The 21,207-nt window shown below is 43.7% G+C and overlaps 1 protein-coding gene across 8 annotated transcripts in view; it reads right to left on the reverse strand.

The window, feature by feature from the left end:
• Grip1 (glutamate receptor interacting protein 1) overlaps positions 1–21,207 on the reverse strand; it is a 379,314-nt gene that overhangs the window by 28,411 nt on the left and 329,696 nt on the right. For all 8 annotated transcript variants that reach the window (XM_047550564.1, XM_047550567.1, XM_047550566.1 and 5 more), the window contains 4 exons: positions 19,095–19,234; positions 18,726–18,920; positions 959–1,115; positions 46–157 (listed from right to left, as the gene is read on the reverse strand). In XM_047550564.1, coding sequence (XP_047406520.1) covers positions 46–157; positions 959–1,115; positions 18,726–18,920; positions 19,095–19,234 — 604 coding nt within the window. The remainder of the gene's footprint in view (positions 1–45; positions 158–958; positions 1,116–18,725; positions 18,921–19,094; positions 19,235–21,207) is intronic.

Consider the following 21,207-nt stretch of genomic DNA (forward strand, 5'->3'; position numbering starts at 1 on the left):
AAATGAATGTAGAAACAATAAAGCAAATAGCAGGACCGAGGCTACCTCGAGTTCTCGCAGAATTCCTGACTGTCCACATGTTTCTAAATCCTCCAGTGCTTGAGACCAGAAGTTCTCCTCTTGCTCAGCCTCTGCACTGTCAGAAGTCCCTGCAAAACTGACACCACGAAACACAGTCAAGGTTGAGAATTTACCAAACATAATTTTCCTCCTGTATGCAGAACATTTCTCTTTTATCTCACATGCACAAAAAACAAATTAAATAAAGATTAAGAGAGAGAGAGAGAGAGAGAGAGAGCATTTGAATCTGGCTTTCTTTTAACTCTGATCTCCAAGTAAAACCAGCTTGGGTGTAAGGATGTTTAGGAAATGCAAAGTCTTGTAAAGAATGAAAGGCTGGTTCATTCACAGCTACTTCTAAATGTGCTGCATTGACACAGCCCTGTTGGAATGGAGTGCAACATGGGGACACATCTTAACTGATTCAAAACAATAAATGGGTAAGCACTGGAAAAATAAAAATCAAAAAGAAACGAGAAGGAGTAGTGCACAAAGGGAGGACATGGTTTATAGAAGTTGACTTCCAGAGCCAGGAATGGTGGTGCACACCTGTAATCCCAGTTACTCAGGAGGCTAAGGCAGGAGGACAGAGAGTCTGAGGCCTCGCCTCGGCAAATTAGTGAGACCCTGTCTCAAAAAAGAAAAAAGAAAACCAAAAAACAAAAACGGTGACTTCCCCCTGTGCTACCACTGTTGTCTTTAGAGGAAATCTAGCTCTGCTTGTGTAGTGGTGCCAGGCTGGTCAGGCAGAAGTTTTAGAAACTGCCTTATGGCCACCATGGCTTCAGGAAGTCAATGCTAACATCATGTGCCACTGGAAATAGAGAACTTCAAATCTTGCCCAAATGACTGGCCACAAAGTCATCTTGGGTGGGGCAGCAGTGGATGGAAACCTTACCCACTGGTTGTGGACCGGTCCCACTCTTCATTATTCAGTCCCACATCTGGGTAAGTCTGGCTTCGAGGCTTGGGGACCGGGGACAAGCTGCCTCTCTGTTTCGGACTCCTCCAGTCATAGGTGTTGAAATTGTATCCTGAGGCCTGAAAACTGGTGCCTAAAACATAAACAAAGTGTTAGGACTGGGCCTGGGGATTGTTGAACCTATTGAGAAAAGACCCCGTCAGTCAGCAGAGGGCTGGCACATAGCAATAGCAACAGCAGCGACAACCTCGAGCATACAGTGGTGCTTATCACTCACAAAGTGCTCTATTTGTGTACCTTCTTTATTCTTCAGAGCCAAATTTGAAGGTAGGTACTATGGTTATTGTGTTTTATAGCTGATACCAAAGGTTCAGAACAGCCACTTCAGGTACCCAAGGCGACTTGCCAACCTCCCTGGGGGTTCAACTCATAACTTCAGTAGAATCAATTTTCAGATCCCCAAATTCCACAAGCACTTCTTCCCCTGATGTAGCTGACACCATGCCAGTTCCTCTGTCTCACTTCCCCTCTTTTAATTGCTCTTCTGCCACATTACGAATGAAAGACATTTATCATCCATTTCAAATTTTTGCTTGGCTTGGGAGATTAAAAAAAAAACCTCAGCTGCCAAATCAAGAAATAAGTTAGGAAAGGCTCATTTCAATGAGCAGGTCATTTAGAACCCAGGTCTCATCTTAACCAGGCAAACTCATGGCTGTCAGGGACCAAGAAGTTCTCATTCTGAGAACATTCTGACCTTTACAATAAGCAGCAGCACCCCTCCCCCCCCCCGGCTGATAATTCTGACAGTATGGCGCCTATGGCGCCCACGGCTTCTCTTCCGGGACTACACTTTCCCGCCGGCGCGAACTTCACCTTCCCGCCAGCGCGAATTTGCACCCTATCAGGAACCCAGCAGAAGAACACAACCAACCAGGCTGCACCTCGTCATACCCCTCATTCCCTCAGCATAAATACCCGTGAGAACAATAAAAATTTGCAGCTTGATCAGAATTCCTGTCTTGCTGTCACTCCCTGTGTCTCTTGTCCCTTCATTCCTTCTCTCTTAGGTTTGCTGTCCTGCGTTGATGTCCCGCGGGTCGGGACAGTTGGCGCCCAACGTGGGGCTCGAGCCTTTGTTTGAGAAGCGAACGCTGCCCTCTGGGGAAGACTTGGCCAAGCGGGATTCGGGATCGCCTCGGTAAACGCGACTGGGAGTCAGATCCAGGAGGAGAGTGAGGCCGGCGCAAGGTGAGTGACGCACCATGGGACAAGCAGTTTCGTCACATGATTTGTTTCTGACGGGTCTCAAGGAGGCCCTCAAGACTCGGGGAGCGCGTGTTAAGAAAAAGGATTTAAGATCATTCTTTTCATACATAGAGGATTTGTGTCCTTGGTTTCCCCTTGAGGGGTCAATTGATGGTAAAAGGTGGCTCAGAGTAGGAGACTGCCTCAAAGATTATTATGAGACTTTTGGTCCTCAAAAGGTGCCTGTCACTGCCTTTTCTTATTGGAATTTAATTAATGAGATTCTTAAAAGCTCACCCTTTGACAGTGGTACTTTAAAACTTGTAAAGATTGGGGAGCAGGCAATGCAATCCACCTCTTGCCCCCCATCGGCATGCCCTTCGGTTAGTATTCATATGCCCCCTACTCAGCCTTCTCAGGACCCTGGGACCCTCCCAGACCCCGGGAACCTCCCAGACCCCACCTTACCAAAAAAGTCCCCTAAAAGTCCCCCTAAGATTTATCCGGTTTTAAATCCCCATGATGAGTTGACCCCAGAGGATGAGGCTACCCTGGAGGAGGCAGCGGCTCGATACCATTCTCCAGACCTGCCACCTCTTAAAAATCCACCTCCCTCTTATATATCCCCTGCCTTTTGTGCTCCGGCCCCTCAGGGACCTACTGCCCCCCCAGACATTTTTTCCCCACTTCCCTTGCCTAATCTAACCCCTTTACGCGAGTCTCTCCAACATAGGTGGGAACAAATCCAACTTTTAAAAGAACTAAAAGCCCTTGAGGCCGAACTTCGCTCACTGGCCTTGGGCATGGAGTTAACACGAACTGGCCCAAGACCCCTTAATACTCGTAAGGTGAAGCTGCGTGGTCAGCCTGTTCTTGCCTTTCCAGTTACTCGCAGTCAAGCAGATCAGCTCGCACAGACTAAAGCAGAGGGTCTAGAAGGAGGTCAGGAAAAGGAATCAGGGGAGGAACAAGAGGTAGAACCAGAGAGGGAACAAGAGGAGGACCAGGAATCAGGGGATGAGGAGGAGCCCACCTCTGGACAGAGTGGAGCCCTTGGTTCTTATAAAAGGCTGAGCCTCCGCTTTCTTGAAAGACTTAAAAAGGCTTGTACACAGTATGGCCCCACTGCACCTTATACACTGGCCTTGCTAGAGAACCATAGTACACAGTGGCTCACCCCTAATGATTGGAAATTTTTGGCCCGAGCCACCCTCAGTGCGGGTGACTTCCTGTTGTGGAACGCAGACTTTAGGGAATACTGTCGGGAAACTGCCCAAAAAAATTCAACCAAGGCTTCCTCTAAATCCTGGACCTATGTTAAACTAGTGGGTAATACGCCATTTGATACTAACCCTAAACAGGCACGCTTTCCTACTGGGCTCCTAGCACAGGTTCAAACTGCTGGTTTGCAGGCTTGGAGACGGCTCCCTCAAAAGGGCTCGGCCACCACCTCCCTAGCAAAAATTCGTCAGGATCCTGACGAGCCTTACAGTGACTTTGTTGCCCGGCTTAATCTAACTGCGGAGCGCTTACTTGGACCAAGTGAAAACGAGAGCTCCTTTGTAAAATATCTTGCCTTTGAAAATGCCAACCCAATATGTCAAGATGTTCTTCGGCCCCACAAAGATAAAGGGGACCTTTCTGACTTCATTAGGCTGTGTGCCGGGGTAGGAACAGCCCATGCCATGGGTCTCGCCATTGGTGCCGCCTTCACCAAGGCCCTTCACCACCCTGGCCCACGTACTTGCTTTACTTGCAAACAACCTGGCCATTTTGCGCGAGACTGCCCAACAGGGAAACTGGGTCAAGGACCCATATCTCCTCAAACAGGGACTAAACCACCTCCGCTCACCCTTTGCCCTAAATGTGGTAAAGGTCGCCACTGGGCCAAGGAGTGTAGATCCAAGACCAATGCCCTTGGACAGCCTATTCCCTCTAACTTCTCGGGAAACTCCTCTCGGGGCCAGCCCCTGGCCCCGACCACCCCCAGAGCAAACCCAGGGGCAATAAGGTTTGTTCCCTCTCAGACTCCCAACCCAATCCAGGCTCCCTGTCCTTCTCCACAATCACCTCCCTCCAACGTGCTACCCCAGGCAGCGCAGGATTGGACCTCTGTGCCTCCACCGATACAATATTAGACTCTATGCAAGGACCTCAAATAATACCCACTGGGGTTGTAGGCCCCCCTCCACCTCATATGTGTGCTCTTATTCTTGGGAGAGCTTCTACCACCTTACAAGGTGTTCAGGTCTTCCCTGGCATCATTGATGATGATTACACTGGAGAAATTAAAATACTGGCCACAGCTGTTAACGGAGTAGCGGCCATCCCTGCAGGAACAAAAATTGCACAATTAATACTCCTTCCCCTCAATTCAGGAAATTCACCAGGAAACACAGCCTCTTTAGGTTCCTCTGATGTGTATTGGGTCCAACCTATCTCCCACAAAAGACCCACTCTTACCTTATTTATTGAAGGAAAGAAATTCCAAGGGATCCTAGATACTGGTGTGGACGCCACAGTTATTTCTCAAAAATATTGGCCATCAGAATGGCCCCTCACCTCATCACTAACTGACCTTAAAGGAATAGGGCAGTCAAGAAACCCCTTAGTTAGCTCCAGGGTGCTTAATTGGACTGACACAAAAGATAACACAGGGAATAAAGGAACCGTTACCCCCTTTGTTGTTCCTGATCTCCCTGTCAACCTTTGGGGACGAGACATTCTAAGCCAAATGAAAGTTACTCTTGCTAGTCCCGACTCTTTAGTCACTCATCAAATGCTTCGTATGGGCTTTATCCCTGGTACAGGCCTTGGGAGGCTAGGACAAGGACAGGTTGAGCCTGTACAGCCCACACAAAAAACAGACAAATTTGGACTTGGGTATTTGGATTTTTAGTGTCGGTCCCTGACCCTCCTGTACCCCATGCAGACAAAATTATTTGGGAAACTCAAACTCCTGTGTGGGTGGATCAGTGGCCCCTTACCCAAGAAAAATTAGAGGCTGCCTCCATGTTAGTACAGGAACAGTTGACAGCCGGCCATGTGGAACCCTCAACCTCACCCTGGAATACTCCTATTTTTGTTATTAAGAAGAAATCAGGCAAATGGCGCCTTTTACAGGATTTGCGCGCTATCAATAAGGTTATGCGCCCGATGGGGGCATTACGGCCAGGCATCCCTACACCGGTAGCTATTCCTAGGGACTATTATAAAATGGTCATCGACTTAAAAGATTGCTTTTTTACTATTCCTTTACATCCTGAGGACAGACCCTATTTTGCTTTCAGCCTCCCCCGCATCAATTTTCAGGGCCCTATGCAAAGATTTCAATGGAAGGTCCTTCCCCAGGGTATGGCTAACAGTCCTAGTCTTTGCCAAAAATATGTTGCTCAAGCGGTAGACCCTGTGAGAGAGTGGTGGCCACAAGTTTATATATTACATTATATGGATGATTTGTTAATTGCTGCACCTAATACCTATGATCTTAACAATTGTTATTTGGATCTCTATAAAGCCCTTACTGCCTTGGGACTTCAGATAGCCCCTGATAAGGTTCAAACACAGGACCCCTACACCTACTTGGGCCTCAAACTTCAAACTAATCAAATTCAAATCCCTAATATACAATTGCGTGTGGACCATCTCCACACTCTTAACGATTTCCAAAAACTACTAGGGGATATCCAATGGCTAAGACCATATTTAAAACTACCCACCTATGTGCTTTTGCCTCTTAATGATATTTTAAGGGGAGATCCTGACCCTTCTTCTCCTCGAGAGCTTACTCCCGAGGCACGGCAAGCATTAATTCAAGTCACAGAAGCCATCGCTCAACAATTTGTTACACAAATATAACCTTCCTTTGGTTTTGGTTATATTACACACCCCTCATACACCCACAGGACTATTCTGGCAGCGGGATCCACATTTTAAAAATAAGGGTTGCCCCTTGCTCTGGGTTCATTTGCCCGCCACATCCTCTAAAGTTATTGCTGTCTATCCTGCTCAGGTAGCTTCTATCATTATTAAAGGTCGCTTGCTTTCTCGACAACATTTTGGCAAAGACCCTGATAACATTCTAATTCCATACACTAAGGATCAAACCCAATTTTTGCTACAGACGAGGGATGAATGGGGTATTGCTCTATCAGGCTTTTTGGGAATAATCGATAACCACCTTCCCAATGACCCCCTTTTGCATTTTGCTCAGTTACATCCATTTATTTTTCCTCGGGTTACTCGGAAGGCTCCTATTCCACAAGCCCTTACTGTTTTTACAGATGGCTCCAGCAATGGCCGTGCAGCCTTTGTTGTTGATAATCAGCCTACCACCTTTGACACTGCTTATCCATCAGCACAGCTTGTAGAATTGTTTGCTATAACACAAGTCTTTATGACATTTTTTGATAAACCTATTAATATTTATACAGACAGTGCTTACATTGCCCATTCTGTGCCCCTATTGGAGATTTCACCCGCCATTAAGGCTTCCTCCAATGCAGCCTTTTTGTTTAACCAGCTTCAACAACTAATTCAGGCTAGAAAATATCCATTTTTCTTAGGACACATTAGAGCACATTCTGATCTTCCCGGTCCCCTATCACGGGGTAATGCTCAGGCTGATGCAGCCACTCGGTCTCTTTTCCCAGTTCTTATTGGATCCATCCAAGAGGCCACAGATTTACACAAACTTCACCACTTAAATTCTCAGAGCCTTCGGTTACTCTGTAAAATTACCAGGCAACAAGCAAGGGAAATTGTAAAAGCGTGTCCTGCTTGCGTTGTCTCCCTTCCTATTCAACATCTGGGTGTTAACCCTCGAGGATTACTGCCCAATCAGATTTGGCAGATGGATGTTACTCACTTTCCTGAATTTGGGAAAACAAAGTACATACATGTTTCCATAGATACCTTTAGTGGCTTTATTTTTGCATCACCGCATTGCGGAGAAGCTACCAAGGATGTCATTTCTCATCTTGTCTCAGCCTTTTCCATAATGGGAAAGCCAGCACATATTAAGACAGATAATGGCCCTGCATATACCAGTACCAAGTTCAAACAGTTTTGTGCCACTCTTCAAATCTCTCATACTACTGGAATTCCATATAACCCTCAAGGGCAAGGCATTGTGGAACGTGCACACCTCACCTTAAAAACCTGGCTTACCCGCCTTAAGGCCTCTTCCCTTGCATTTACCACTCCCAGGGATCGCCTTAATCATGCATTATTTGCTCTTAACTTTCTTACCCTAGACAATGAAGGACATTCGACCGCAGACAGACATTGGCATCCCTCTTCTAATTCTGCTCGCCCATCTGTTATGTGGCGCGATCCTTTAACAAATAAATGGAAAGGCCCAGATCCCGTCCTCATTTGGGGACGAGGCTCAGCTTGTATTTTAGATCAAGAACAAGCAGCCCCAAGATGGTTACCAGAACGCCTGGTCAAACAGGTCAATGATTTACCACAACCCAGGGACGGAAACCTTCCCCCTGAGGATGAATCTTCCTCTCTTATAGATGCAGCCGACAATCTATGCGAAAAATCCCCTGAATGACAGACCCTGTGACTGCACACCATTGCTTCTCTGGATAATGGCTGCCTGTTCACTGCTCTCCCACAGCCATGCAGGACTTGAGGACCCTGCTGCGGCTCGTGAGTATTTACTGGAGCTCAGAAACAAACCATGTAAGTGTGAGGGAGGATTTATATTGAGTACTGATGAGGCAAATCACAAGCCATCATACGTTGGTAATCTCCCGAAACAACGCCAAGAGATAGATTGCGGCAGTCACATCGCAGTTTGGGAAACGCATACTCAGTGGTCTTGTATCACAAAACCACAAATTATTCCCCCAGTTAATGGCAAACCTGCACCCTGTTCTTGCACAACCTTTCACACTTCCTTCCATAGTTCTTGTTATTCCTCCGCTCAAACCTGTTCCTCAGGGGGTAAAATCTATTTTACTACCACTTTGTTAAGGTCCCATACAGGATCAACTGGAGGGGATTGGTCTAATACCCCTGGAAAATTAAGTGTTGCATCATGTCCTGCAGACTTAGTAGGGCAAACAGTTTGTTGGTCTACTATAGCCCCCCTACATGTATCTGATGGAGGAGGCCCACAAGATTCTAATAGAGCCAAACAAGTCTATGAGAAAATTCAACGGATGTACGAGGAACTGCATCCTAGTCTCTTATATCACCCACTAGCATTACCTAAACACAGACCTTCTGAGATAGACCCTGCCACTTACGATATTCTTGAAGCCACTTATGCCTTGCTTAATCGGTCTAATTCTCCCTTGACTGCAGATTGTTGGCTTTGCTTGCAGTTAGGATATCCCGCTCCATTAGCTATTCCAATTGATTATAGAAATGACTCAGCTGCTACCCCTACTAGAAAAATTGCTGGAAATGTAACCTATCCTAATACACCATGGTCCAATTTAACCAGTAAAAATTGTCTACCGACTCCACCATTTTTGGTACAGCCATTCACATTTTCCAATACTACTTGCTTTTTCTCACCTGGCTATAATAATACCTGGGATTTAAATGTAGGGATTATGACATTTAGTGATTGCTCTGAGACATTCAAATTTTCACAGCCATTGTGCCCCCCTAATGGCACCGTATTTGTCTGTGGAGGTAATAAGGCTTTCACTCAACTGCCAGCCAACTGGACTGGACTATGTGTCTTAGCTGCCTTGCTCCCAGATGTAGATATTATTCCAGGAGACGAGCCTGTTCCTATACCAACAATTGATCACATTGCAGGACGAGCTAAACGTGCTGTCACCTTTATCCCTTTACTTGCAGGACTTGGAATAACTACAGCAGTGGCCTCAGGTACTGCTGGTTTGGGGGTCTCTCTTACTCAATATACAAAATTATCCAGACAATTGATTTCTGATGTACAGATACTCTCAAGTACCATACAAGATCTTCAAGATCAGGTGGATTCCTTAGCAGAAGTGGTCCTACAAAATAGGAGAGGTTTAGACCTTCTAACTGCCGAACAGGGAGGCATTTGTCTGGCTTTGCAGGAAAAATGCTGTTTCTATGCCAACAAGTCAGGAATTGTTAAGGACAAGATCAAACAGCTGCAGGAAGACTTAGAAAAACGCCGACAAGCACTGGCTGATAATCCACTATGGACTGGATTCAGTGGACTCCTTCCCTATCTCCTTCCCTTCCTAGGTCCCCTCCTTTGCTTGCTGCTTATTGTATCTATAGGTCCTTTGATATTCAACAAGATCATGGCTTTTCTTAAAGCTCAAATTGAGGCTATACAGGCGAAACCTATTCAGGTTCATTACCATCGACTGGAGATGATGGATCGCGATGGTGATCTTAAAAGACCATCACCCCTGTGAGCTGAACTGGACAGCCAATGACGGGTAAGATTCGTGAGAGCTCATACCAACCTAAGACAGGAAATGAGGGCCAGAGCCTCATTATCCAATGACGGGTAAGGATGTTGCTCTGCCACGGACAACCTAAGACAGGCGCAGTTCCCGAGGGATTGTCACTCCAGCCCTATACCTGTTCAGGCAAGCTGTGCCCCCGTCTCGCCACATAACCTCTATCACCCCCTTAAAATATGGCTATCGAAAAATGGTCAATAATTTTATATAAGAAAGGGGGAAATGTCAGGGACCAAGAAGTTCTCATTCTGAGAACATTCTGACCTTTACAATAAGCAGCAGTGCCCCTCCCCCCCCTCCTGGCTGATAATTCTGACAGTATGGCGCCTATGGCGCCCACGGCTTCTCTTCCGGGACTACACTTTCCCGCCGGCGCGAACTTCACCTTCCCGCCAGCGCGAATTTGCACCCTATCAGGAACCCAGCAGAAGAACACAACCAACCAGGCTGCACCTCGTCATACCCCTCATTCCCTCAGCATAAATACCCGTGAGAACAATAAAAATTTGCAGCTTGATCAGAATTCCTGTCTTGCTGTCACTCCCTGTGTCTCTTGTCCCTTCATTCCTTCTCTCTTAGGTTTGCTGTCCTGCGTTGATGTCCCGCGGGTCGGGACACATGGCAAGGGTTTTACTCCTCTTTTGTCCATCTTTCTGTCCCTCAGAACTGCAGTTCAGAAGTAAGATGGCAGGGTGAGGAGGCTGGTGCATCATTGTTTATTTGAAGCAAAATAAAGACTGACTTCTTTTCTGACAGGGAGTTAAGTCTGATTAGCTTCCTGGGTGACGGAGTGAGGGATGGCTTTGGCAATTAGATTACATAATGGACATTTCCCATGAGTTTGAGTTAAGACAGTGGCTTCAAGATCTTGGCAGAAATATACTTAAAGCATATTTACAACAAATTACATTTAAATTGGAGGAGAAAAAAATGTAGATGACAACTTTAAGTATGTGACAGGATATGTGGTTTTTCAAAAATTCTTCAGGGGGTTCAAATGGGAGAATGGAAGTTTGGTTCTAAGTCTGGTTCCACAGTCATCACAATTGCTTTGTTCACCACTTTGGGTTGTGTGTGTGTGTGTGTGTTGTGTATGTGTTTACATGTATGCAATACAATGTATATACATTTTTTTACTGTGTTTAAAGCATTTAATATAGCAAATAGGACTGGGCACCTGTCTTCACAGTTCCATGACCTGCTCATGTAAGAGGACTCTGTCTCCATTGACATCCCTGCTACGTCTTCCCATTCATTTCCCTCCACTGTGGTAGGATCCTATGATCTGGCTGCTAACTAGAGTCCAGGGAAAGTATTATGTCTAGGCATAGTGCTCCCTGATCAAAGCACTGGATCTCAAGAAATCAGGGCAAGTCCCAATAGCCCCTGATGGAAATCCTCTACAAACCTTCTGCTTCCCGTCCTCGGAGCAGGGTAAATATTGTAACAGTGGTCCACTTTGTGTCTTTTCTTGCTGCTCTGCTACTGCAGTTTATTTTTAAAATGGACGTTTCTTTCTCTTCCTCTCTCTGCTCCTCCCTAATCTCTCCCCCTCCTGATTCTCAGGGGAAACAGGATTACCTTTCTTCCCCATTTTAGACAGATTTATCTGTCCTTGAGTACACACCCACCATAGGAACGCAGTAAACCAGACTTTGGGGATGGTACCAGAAGATCTCAGAAATGACTATCTCCCAAATTAACAAGCAAATTACAATTCCAGGCAGAGAACCCATGGAATGTAGTCTTTGAGCCACCTCTTTAAAAGTTCCCTGTTTTTGCTGATGGGCAGAGTCACAGCCTCTAGGATAGGAGTCCCCTGGGTTTCTCCTTTGCTAGCAAAGCAATGAACCTTCTTTTTCCTTTTTTCTCAAACCATGTCCTTATTATTGAATTGGCATCAGGGACAAGGACTGAGCTTCCAGTGACAATATTAACAGTTCACTATCCCATTCTCTCAGATAACTGCAGAAATGTGGCTAGTATTTCTGTAACTCCTTGTGATGGGCTAATCTTCTCATTCCAAACCAAGCCAACCAGCCCCAAGTACATGAAGTCTCATTTCTTCTGATACAAAAAGCAGAGGCTGGTACCTGACTTTCCTGGCTTTAAACTCATTAAAGGCCAAATGCTCATTGGCGGTATCCTCCTGGGGTCTTCTTTTCAGATAAGCGTTAACCTGTATGATGGTTAGGTTCTCTGAGGAAATTCCCACAAGTTTTAGACTGGGCGGAATAATTTTCTGATGTTCTTTCCATTATTTCTAAGTAGTTCTTGGTGACTTAGGCAGGAGTGAGAGGATGGGCTTGAGCAGATGTGCATCCCATATCTAGAAATGCTGACCATGAAAGGCATGTGCATCTCTAGTGGCCTTGCTTATTTTTTTGTGTTAGTTTATTTATTTATTTATTTATTTATTTTTGCTACCAGGGATTGAACCTAGCGGTGCTTTACCACTGAGCCAGCTGATGTGCAGCCCCATATCTAGAAATGCTGACCATGAAAGGCACGTGCATCTCTAGTGGCCTTGCTTATTTTTTGTGTGTGTTAGTTTGTTTATTTATTTTTGCTACCAGGGATTGAACCCAGTGGTGCTTTACCACTGAGCCACATCCCAGCCCTTTTTTTATATATTATTTAGAGACAGGGTCTCACTGTGTTGCTTAGGGCCTCGCCAAGTTGCTGAGGCTGGCTTTGAACTCCTCATCCTCCTGCCTCAGCCTCCTGAGCCACTGGGATTACAGGCATGTGCCACTGTGCCCAGCCAGAATGCCAGTCTTGAGGCGGGAATACTACTGATCAGACTAAAACTATATTTCTTAGCCTCTCTCAAAGATAGGTGTGATCTGATAAAAGCTCTGGCCAATCACACGATCAAGGGAACTTCCAAGAAGGCTCCTTAAAACTCTTGTTCCTGACACTGGGGATACAAATGAAACAACTGGAGCTCTGGTAACTGTCTTGAATCCAGAGGTAACTTCAAGGATGGAATTCAAGTGCTGAGTATAAAAAGGCAGAAATATATCAGTACATAGGTCCTTGATAACATTGTGGAGTTATGTTTCAGCCCTGAAATGCCTACATCTTTATAATTTAAGTCACTGCACTGTTAGGATTTTCAGTTCTATTTAGCTGAATCCAATCCGATGGATTGGTAATCAATTGGGTTATAGTTTGCTTTATAAGATCATAGTCCTGATGATCCTGATTTTCTAGGAAAACAAATAATCAAAAAGCACCAAGGACCAAAGCTTGCTTAGAGACTAGAAAATAGTAAGGAGTTGGGTGTACGAGGAGTCAAGGGTGCTGTGAGGAAGACTAGATTACAAAGAACTCTGCGTTTTAAACTGAGGACTTTGGCTTTAGCCTGTAGCAAGAGAGAACCAGCAATGAGATTTCGGGTTTGTTTCAAGGAGTGCTATTTGGCTTTTCTAAAGACCACTGATAGAAATGTGAGCTGATAAGATGCTGGAAGTAAGAAGCTAAGTGGGGACGTATTTAGTTAGGCCTGGGTGAAGCTATGTGACAAAGGTGGAGGTGATGAACTGTTAGAACTAGGAGCACACCTGGCCCCAATGACACCGTGGGCTGACCTGCCTACTTCAGACTATAAACCACAGTGCAAGCAAAATAAATACCCAGCTCCTTATAATGCCATCATTTGGATTTTCTTTTGTAAGCAGTTGAACTCAATCCCTACTTGATGCAGGTGGACAGTGATATAATGATTTTAAATAAGGAATATCTTAGCAAAATTAGGTTTGGACAAAGGCAGGCGAGTTGCCAAAGTTTAGCAGTGAACAGGCCAAGAAGACTCAGTAATCTCAGGAGTCAACATTCCAAGCCTCAGAAGTCCAGGTAAATATATCTCAACTGCCAGAGACAGATTTAAACTGCTCTTATTGAATGGCAGCATCAGCACATGAAATTAAAATACTTGTATGACAATGAAAACTATGTCTTAGATTAAAACTTGGTAAAAGAAAGAAAAAAGAAACCATTCAAATATATATATGTCCTAAGTAAGTACTCTTTTGATTTAGAACTGAAAACCTTTTTTCTTCTTCTTTTTTTCATCTTTATTTCTTCTGTACCTGGGTGTCACTATCTGGTTTTATACTTGGTGTCATAATGTAAGGTATAAAATTCAATCTGGATTTCTTTCACTGCAAGTAATGTTTAGTTTTAGTTATTTGCATAATGGAAAATGTTGGTACTTCTGAAAGTGGATGGAATCTTGCTATGATGATTTTATTTTTAGGGTAAATAATTATTTGTAAAGTTCTGATACTCCAACAGTCATGCTTGGTTTTCAGTACTAATGCAGATTAACATGGTCTCTCTCTGTAGTTCTTAGTTCATACTCAGTCTTAATGTAGAAAAGCAAACTAAACAATGCTGGAACATAGTCATAAAGTTTGAAATCAGAGGATGGTTTTGGACTATGCTCTTCACAAGTTGGGGCTGTAGCTCTCGCTGTTACTTTCATTTTTGGAAACCAATATTAGTATAGGAAAGAAAGCCAGGTAATTCTTGGCTAAACTGGTTTTCCAAAGACGCATTTTTGTTAAGAATGAGAAAAATCAAATCTTACATTTGTATAACTATTCGTAATTGTTTTTGCCAAGAAATATTCAGCGTTTAGATGAGCTCTGCTTTTCAAATGACAGAGCAAAGCTCATTCTACCTTCTCTTGGAAATCAACTCAAAATAAATAGAACTGACAAATAACAGTATGTATTCCATGTTCAAGCCCATGAGAACATTTCTCATAATACAGAAGAAACCCTAATACATGAGAAAAGTGGCCAAATGCAGTGAGTCAATGGGAAGCCACGCTGGGAAGGTGGTGGCAGGAAGCTGAGAGATGACATGAGTGACCAGAAATTACAGAGGGAGTTCAGCCAGCCAAGGCAGAGGCCACAGCACCAGGTCAACAACAACATGCAGACTGGGATACTAGAATGGGTTGGTGGTAGGAAGTGCCCTGGAACCATTTAGGCACCAGGCTAAAGTCAGGGAGGTGGGCTGACAGGCAGGGCCTTCACACAGGCCACAGCCTGCAGGAAATGATATGCCAGGTGGCAGCCAGGAGTCCTGCACCGTGAGCCACGCAGCACCACTCACTGCCAGCTGTGGAGGGGCTCACTCACTCATGCCACACTGTGAAATGCTAAGCTTTGCTAACCTGGAGCACAACCCGGCCTCCTCTAGCTCAGAACCTTTACTAAGCTTCAGCTGAGGAGGAACTCACTGGATAAAATGATGAGCAGTAATTTAAAAAGGACTGGCATATGAGGTATGCCAAGTTAACATCAAACAATTAGAACAAAATAATAGCAAAACAAAGCTGTCACAGATGAAGGATGCTCAAGAGAAAAAGCATGGCATGGAGCAAATGATAAATATAACCAAATAGATCATCACAAAATTAAAAAAATGCAGAGCAAGGCCATCATTCTATAGAACAATGGATCAAAGCAGAAATATAAGAGCTCAGGGGAAAATGTGCAAGGCAAGATGATAAAAGGAGAGAAAACATGAGCATGTAGAGATCAGAGAATAAGTGGAAGGAAAATAAATCCCATCATCTGGGCTGCTCTCTGTGTGGAGCAGGTTTATCCTTAACTATGTTTAGAGAAAGTTGGGCTCCAGCTGTACAAGTGGGCATCTGCTGTCTTCTTTTGTCATCTTTATGAAAACTACAAGGAGGTATGGGAACAAATTAATTATGCACCTGATTCAAGTCAGAAAAGGAACGAAATTGAAGAGAAACTAAATGAAAGTTAAATTAAAAGCAAAATTTTAAGGAAAAAAGAATCTAGAAAGGAACTAATAAATAAATGTAACTGTCAAAACCCTAGAAAAAAATACTAAATAAGACAAATTATTCCTAATTGAACCCTGGAAGCAATAAAAACATAAATATACCAATTAAGGAACAATATTAGGGTTATAATTTTAGAAACTGAGAAAATAAATGGAATTATGAAATGACTTATTTGTAACTACATCCAAAAATCTAAAACAGTTGATTAAACAGTTGGATGTTTTTCCCCCTGAGAAAATACAAATGAGCAAAATGACCTCAAAAGGGAGAAAAATCAGACAGTACCTGAGTTGCCTCAGGGATTAGAGAGTACAGGAGCTACACTGTCCACGAGAACAGCCCAGTCCAGGTTTCTCAGTTTCCTTGTGCTGACCTTTGCTACATCCAGGTAGAGCAAGCACATGGATTTCTCAGAGGAAGGAATACTAAACATAAAGGAGCCCAAAACACAAGATCTGGCTAAGGTAGCAGGGCAGGAGACATAGAAGGGGCTAGAGAATGGGGAGTGGAAGCTGCCCCAAGAGGCAGACTGGAAAAAGTTTGCATCCTAGAGCTACACAATATAACTGAGGATCACCCACTGTGGGACTTCCTTAAACATATTCCTTTTTTCCCTACCAGCTCTGATCAATCTATCCTACTTCCCTTTTCATTAACTAAGTATTGCTTAGCACTGTTGTTATTTGTTTTTAATTTGTTAATCATCTGGTCCTTCAGGTGGGTAACCTCTTGTATGAGAACAAAGACCCTGGCCCTGTTGTCCAACAGTGCATCCACATTGTATATTGACCTTATATCATGCCAGTCATTACATAGCCATTGGCTGAATAATGTTTGACATTCTGGAGAAGCAGCAGAGAACAATAAGGAACATGGCTACAAAGACATGGATTCTGGGCCCAAGGAGGAAGATATGCCTCAGGAAAGTACAACATTCCATTGGGAATGGGGCAGTGATAGTAGACTTAAAGAAGCAGTGAGAATGTAAAAGGGCTTGCTGGATAGAATAGAGAGCCTCCTGAGAGGCTGGGGACAGGTTGGAGGGAGATGCAACATTCATAACATGATATTTAATAGGAGGGGGAAAAAGTGTACTTGAATGCCTTGCTTGCAAAAAAGTCAACCAATGCAATCTGGAAAGACCTCATTTAACTCATCATCACAAGTAATGAAAGAAAAAGAAATTCAGATTCTGAGAACTTGGCAAGCAGTAAGCTAAAAATGAATGACAGATGTCATATGCGCTCCCCAAAACCCTTACATGGAGGTAGGCTACCTTGACAGGCTCTACTAGAATCACTAAAGATGGCTTGCCTTGCTCTGGGCTGTCAGACTTGTAAGACTTTGCTTTCTGAGTGCTACACTTCAGCAAGTATAGAGACTTGAATATAGTCAGAAGAGAATACTGCAGGATGATAAAGTAGGTTAGGCAAGGAACAGTTAAAGAACCGGAGGCTATTTTGCTTGGAGACCGAAAGACTCAGAAGAGAAGTGATAACCATCTTCAAGTACCTGAAGGGCTGTCAAGTGGAAGAGGCTTTAGTCTCCTTCTGAATCACCTTGAGGGTAGAACCCAAACTAGTAGGCAGAAGCCAGGGGCAGGTGGATTGCAGCTCAATACAAGCAAGGACTTTGAGCTGTCAGAGCTGCAGCAGGAACCTGTCACTTCAGCACTTGAAGTCTTGCTACCCTGCTGGCCTATAGCAAGTCTGCACAGAGCACTAAGAGCTGCACTGGACATTGCCTAACCAACTCTAAATCCTCTCTTCACACTGAAACCTGCAATCAACACCAGTCTTCGACCCCCAGGTTCATTTGAGAATCACTTGAGGTTAGTGATCTGCAAGTGCTCAGTAGAGTCCAAATGTTCCACAAACACAAGATGTGGCTACAATTTTTTGATTATCTTGGAGGACTTCAATTCCACCCTGATAGTCGTTATCTCTACTTATCCCTTAGTTCCTTCAACCTCATAAAGATTTCTAATTTGTCAATGCCAAATTTACTACTATTATAACCACTATTCAAATTTTTGAAATGATTCATAAATAATAAATGTTTCTTCATCTTTCATTAATGAGAGACAGGCCCCATATTTAGCATGCTGAACACGGTCCTCTTCCCAAGGAGAAAGGACTGGAATAACTTGAGTTCTTACATCTCACCTAATGGGGTGGAACTTACTAATGTCAACAGATTCCTTACAAAAATTTCTGTGTAACAAAAACATCTTCACATTAATAAACAAACAAAAACAAACACATTAATCAATGAACCTCAGACTCTATTCTGATAGAATTTGACTTGTGTCCTTTATCTAGTGTTCTTTGGTGGCCCATCAATTTTCAGGCAATGAGAATGTCTGTTATTGAGTGGCATAACTAACTTGTCACAAGGTGTTATGACTTGGAAAAATTAATTGCCAGATAAATGAAAGTCTCAGTTCTATTTTAGATGTTCAATATATTTTCTCCACCAAACTCCATTATCATCTCTAATAGGTAACCACTTGACAACTTTGAAATATCATTTCCTTTCCATTTTTCCCACCCATCACAGAACTTAACAGAGAGCAACACAAGAGAGGTAAGCTGAGAGAAAAAAGCTGAGAAAACAAGGACAAAGTAAAACCAGACACAGACTCTTCTAAAAGTACAGCTAACCAAGCTACCAAGCCACCCACACATCCGAATGCGTGTTCTGATTGTTTGTTTATGCATTTTCTTCTTTGACTGACAGTGAAGATGATGCCTGTAAAGAAAAATCTACTACATATTTTCATGTACTCTCATTACACCTCTCTAATGCTGAGTACCAGGGAACCTCTACAAGTTTCTAATTAAAGCTGAGACTAGGTAAGAATAAGTGGTGTCACAAATCATTGGATGATCTTTTATGCTTAGCATCAGAATCCCCTATTCCACCTTTGTGGAAAGCTTGCAAAAGGCTAAAAAAAATGAGATAATGGGGCTTGTCTTCAGTGAACCACTTCATTGTAGGGTCTGCCTCATATCAACCAGGAAAACATCTGCATTGAACATTTGGCCATGAGAAGACCTAATGGACGTCTGTTAGTGTTTGATACATGTTCATCAGCACTAAGGAGTATTCAATGTGTTCGTGTGCTGCCACAGACAGACACAGGTTAAGTAAAGATATGGAGCAGAGAGTGGTTCTCTGAAAACAGGGGTTCACCAATGAGAAGTCCTGGGTTTCAAAATGCAGGGCATACCTTGATTCCCATAGCTGGCATCTATTCCAGACCCATCCCATGAGTCCACTGCACTGTCCACGCTGGGCACCGTGGAGGTGTACATGTCAGAGAGTTTGCTGGGCTTCTGTGTTGAAGAGGAGTCCTCCTCCACATCTCCTAGGTCACTCAAGTGGCTGGGAATGGGGAACTTCTTGGGACTCGATGCTGACGGGGCTTTACAGACAGGAAAGAAGGTCAAGTGTCAGAGCAAATTTAAACAAAAAAGATCCTGGAATACACTGCAGGTGGAGAGTCACTTCTCTAGAAACACACATGTAGACATTGGTACATTCTTTTAGAAAAGGAAACACATTGGAAATCCTTAATTGAGGCTCTCGACCCACTCACCATCTGTCTGTTTCTTAATTTTCAAGGTGACAGTCTCTCCTGCCATCTGTAGCAAATGGATGGCCTCACTCAGAGGCTTCCCTTTCAAGCTGCTGCTGTTGATGGCCAGGATCCGATCTCCTATGTGGATTGCACCAGTTCTGAAACACCAGAGAGTAACAGGAGAGGTAGAAATAATCTCTGCATACTTTATCCATTTACAACAATAAAGACTTGGCAAGGGTCTCCAGAAGTCACTTCAAGCTTTCTCTTGGGCATTGCTATAAGATAACTGCATCTGCTGTGAATTACTTTTTAGTTTCAAGTAAAATTAGAAAAATTGTTTTAATTAGTTTTGAAAATGAACTTGGATAGTTTTTAAACTCCAAGAAAGCTGAGTCATTTGGTATCCCCCTAACAAGTTCCCCCCCAAAAAGTTTTAATGTTGGACAATAAAGGTAGTGACATGTATCATGGACCATTCTTTCTACAGATTTAAAATGTTTATCAGTTTATAAGAAGTGAGGTTCAGGAAGATGGGGACACACACCAAACCCTGATGTGGCAGGGCTTCCCCTGTTGATGATTGCAAAAGGCTGAAAGCAAGAATTAGTTAGTGTTATGTTTGAATCTCTCTGTCACCTGCCAGCAGAGTCATCCCTAGTATGATCTGGTACCTTATGTTAACCTCTTTGGGTACCAGTTCAACATCATTATGATGGAGACAATCATCTCACAGGAAGCCCTGAGGATTAAATAGGAAGGCATGTCAAGGGTTTGACATATTGCTTGGGATGTGGATTAAGAAAATAAATTATTGATCAACAAGCTAATAAACTTAGATCTTTTCTCTTCCCATCTGCATCCAATTCTGAACTAGTAGATTGGTATTTACAATCCTGATGTGTACCACATTTGTCTTCACAGGGAAGTACTGGGTGGGAAAGGAGTAGACTAGGCAGAGAAGTTCAGGGATGGTGTGAAAACTCAGCTCTTTACTCTGGGATGAAGGCCGGAGAATCCAAAGTCCACATACCAGCCTCTGGTTGGATTGGCTCACTCTAAATACACTCAGTGAAGGAATTATTCAACTCAAGAAGCTGCTGGTGATGGGTGTTCTGGTCACAGCTTGCTTCCAGGCCAGTGGCAGAGGTGCTGGGCAGCAGCAACTGGGGTGACAGAGGTGACTCATGGGCACACAGGCTACTATTGTATCTATTCTTAAGGATTTTTTTCCCCCGGCGGGGGGGAGGTGGAAGAAAAGCTCTCTCATAAAGAGTTTTAGTTTACAAAAGATCTAGGTTGTAAGCCATAAACTTTTCACTGTATCAGATCAATAGTAATTTTTTCTTTCTTGGCTCCCTAACAGAGATATGTAGGACAGGAGGCCACCTGGCAATACTATGTTCTGTCTGCTTAATATCAGAATATCAGATATTCTGATATCTGACCCTTCATGAGCTGGGTCAGTCTCCTCAACTTTCAGATGACGATGTTGGAAAGCTGATTTCTAAGGTATTTGCAGCTCCAAAATTCCACAATACTGTTTCAATTTTGCAAGTCACTGTCTTCAAATGTCAGCATGAATATTGTGTGTATTCCTGAGCTAGGTCACTGGAGAACAGATCTGGCTATAGGGTTTGTTCTATGTCCAACAACACATCTCAGAAAGAAATGTGATTCAAGAGAGGGTGGAGAGTTGGTGAGGTGTGTGTATCATTGGCAAAGGAACAGGTGAACACTACAGGAACATCCCACACTACAGGAACATACCACACCATTCGGATGGGTCACTTTGTATCCTGTAATCTCTGAGGATGAAGCCTGTATCGTTCTTTTGGAAAACATGGCAGCCAGGCACAGAACCTGCTGTCAGCAAGCAGAGGCTCAGCAAATGTTTGCAGAATTGAATTGGATAAGACTTTTAAACTCTCTGAACTTGAGTCTCCCCAAAATGGACACAACATAAATTCACTGTGGTCAGTTTATACATTTCTGGAGAGTAATATCAATGCTAAGCCCATGACATCATTTACTGCCTGCAAAATCCCCCTCAAAGTCAAGTCAGAGCTGTGCTTGAGAGTTCTCCAGCTCTGAAATCAATCCTCTGTGCAGATTTAAAAGTCAACAGATA

The sequence above is a fragment of the Sciurus carolinensis genome, chromosome 4 (assembly GCF_902686445.1).
Source record: "Sciurus carolinensis chromosome 4, mSciCar1.2, whole genome shotgun sequence".
Taxonomy (NCBI): domain Eukaryota; kingdom Metazoa; phylum Chordata; class Mammalia; order Rodentia; family Sciuridae; genus Sciurus; species Sciurus carolinensis.